Here is a 1,610-nt window from a genome sequence, read left to right as displayed (position 1 = left end):
ATGAAAGCGTGAGTGGTCTGTATATAAAACTTCTTTAATTTTTTGCTTAAAAATAACTCCAGTGATTAGAAAAATCTATTTGTCGCCGATTTTTGTCACTTTTTAGGTTAAATTGTTGCCGGTGTCACTTTTTAAGCCAAAGTGATAAATATGTGTCACTATTTAGGCCAATCTGATATTTTAGCCATTTATAAAGTTTAGGAAATGTGTTGCGCAAAGCATCAAAAGTTAAAGAGGGTTTTGTAAAAGTCACCTTTCGATAAATGTATCACTGCTATAGAACACGCTCCATTTTCTTTTCCCTTGCTCTTTCAAAGTCTCAAGTCTTTTGTTTCTGTGTTCAGTTGATGATGACATAAGATGACTGACGTTATGGATGTGATGTCTCTTCATCGAGATCAATTGATCTCTAGGTTCTTCTTTTTGATAGTCATCGACTACGATTAAAGGGTCTTCACCTTCTTCATCTGTACGTAAGTTACCCTTATTACTTCAGACAACTGATATGGAGTCTTCATGGACTGGTAACGCATCTCTTGGACTCCGGTTAGGTATTGGGCCTCTGGAGCTCCTAAATGAAGCTACGGTGAGTGCAACTGAGTACCTTGCTCCTAATCCTCCTTAGTTCTTTGAGCGGGTTACGCTTTGGTTCAGAAAACATATTAGTCTGTTTTGCTTTCAATTTGTTATCTTATCTTCTCCTATTGTACTTCTTCCATCGATGTATGTTCTTTTATTTTTCTCTAGTTAACAAAATCTCTATACATATTGCCTTGGTTATTAAAAAGTGCTAATCGCGGACAGAAATCTTATACTATCCCCAGTAGTTCTGTTGTTGAGGTTAGACTCCCTATACTATCGCCAATTCGTGGGTAGATACCCTAAGTGAATTATTTGAATTTCTTTTTTACCCGCGAGAAGTCCATTTATCGAAAAATGATTTTCTTCTTTGCATGTAAAAGAGTCAAAAAAAAATTCACTCAGGAATCTATCCATAATAATAAAACTATAAGACGTCTATTTGCAATTAGGCATATATGGTGTCCATCCACTTAATCCAAGCCCAAAGGGGGGAGAAAAAGAAGGAACAAGGGTCTGTTCAATTCATAAGTTTTCTGATAATTATTTTCAGATTGTACCAAAAGAGAAGCAAACAAGTCCAATTTCAGTAAAAGAAGAGGTTAGTGTTTCCTACTTAATTTGTGTCATAATGTACTATTCTATTCTAAATACGTTTGACTGGGAAGATCTCATAAAAATTTGTCATAATAAATCACAGACTGAACTACTGGAATCGAGATTAGCCCACATGAGCGAGGAGAACAAGAGGCTGAACGATGCCCTCAGCGCGATGTACATGAATTATGAAGGACTGAGGAACAAGTTATTCGATCTCATGAGTCCTTCCCCTACCGGAAAAGGATTAACATCACCAACAACAAAGAGAAAGGGCCAAAGTTTTGAGCAAAGTAGTCTTGAGTATCCGATGAAGAGATTGAGAGAGGGTAGAAATGGCAATATCTCGAAGATTTATGTGCATACCGATCAATTTGACAAGAGCATGGTGAGTTTTAATCGAATAAATTTTTCGTGAGAATTTGAAGATTATA

At 36.3% G+C, this 1,610-nt stretch overlaps 1 protein-coding gene across 1 annotated transcript in view; it reads left to right on the top strand.

Annotated features, from left to right (window-relative positions):
* The window catches only part of LOC109820079 (probable WRKY transcription factor 40), a 2,097-nt gene continuing 773 nt past the window's right edge, over positions 287-1,610 (top strand). Inside the window, exons 1-3 of the mRNA XM_020386149.1 lie at positions 287-586; positions 1,133-1,180; positions 1,280-1,564. Coding sequence (XP_020241738.1) covers positions 506-586; positions 1,133-1,180; positions 1,280-1,564 — 414 coding nt within the window. The 5' untranslated portion in view covers positions 287-505. The remainder of the gene's footprint in view (positions 587-1,132; positions 1,181-1,279; positions 1,565-1,610) is intronic.

The sequence above is a fragment of the Asparagus officinalis genome, chromosome 8, assembly GCF_001876935.1.
Source record: "Asparagus officinalis chromosome 8, Aspof.V1, whole genome shotgun sequence".
Classification (NCBI taxonomy): domain Eukaryota; kingdom Viridiplantae; phylum Streptophyta; class Magnoliopsida; order Asparagales; family Asparagaceae; genus Asparagus; species Asparagus officinalis.
Note: the sequence above shows the minus strand (reverse complement) of the source record. Positions and strands in the feature narration are given on the sequence as shown.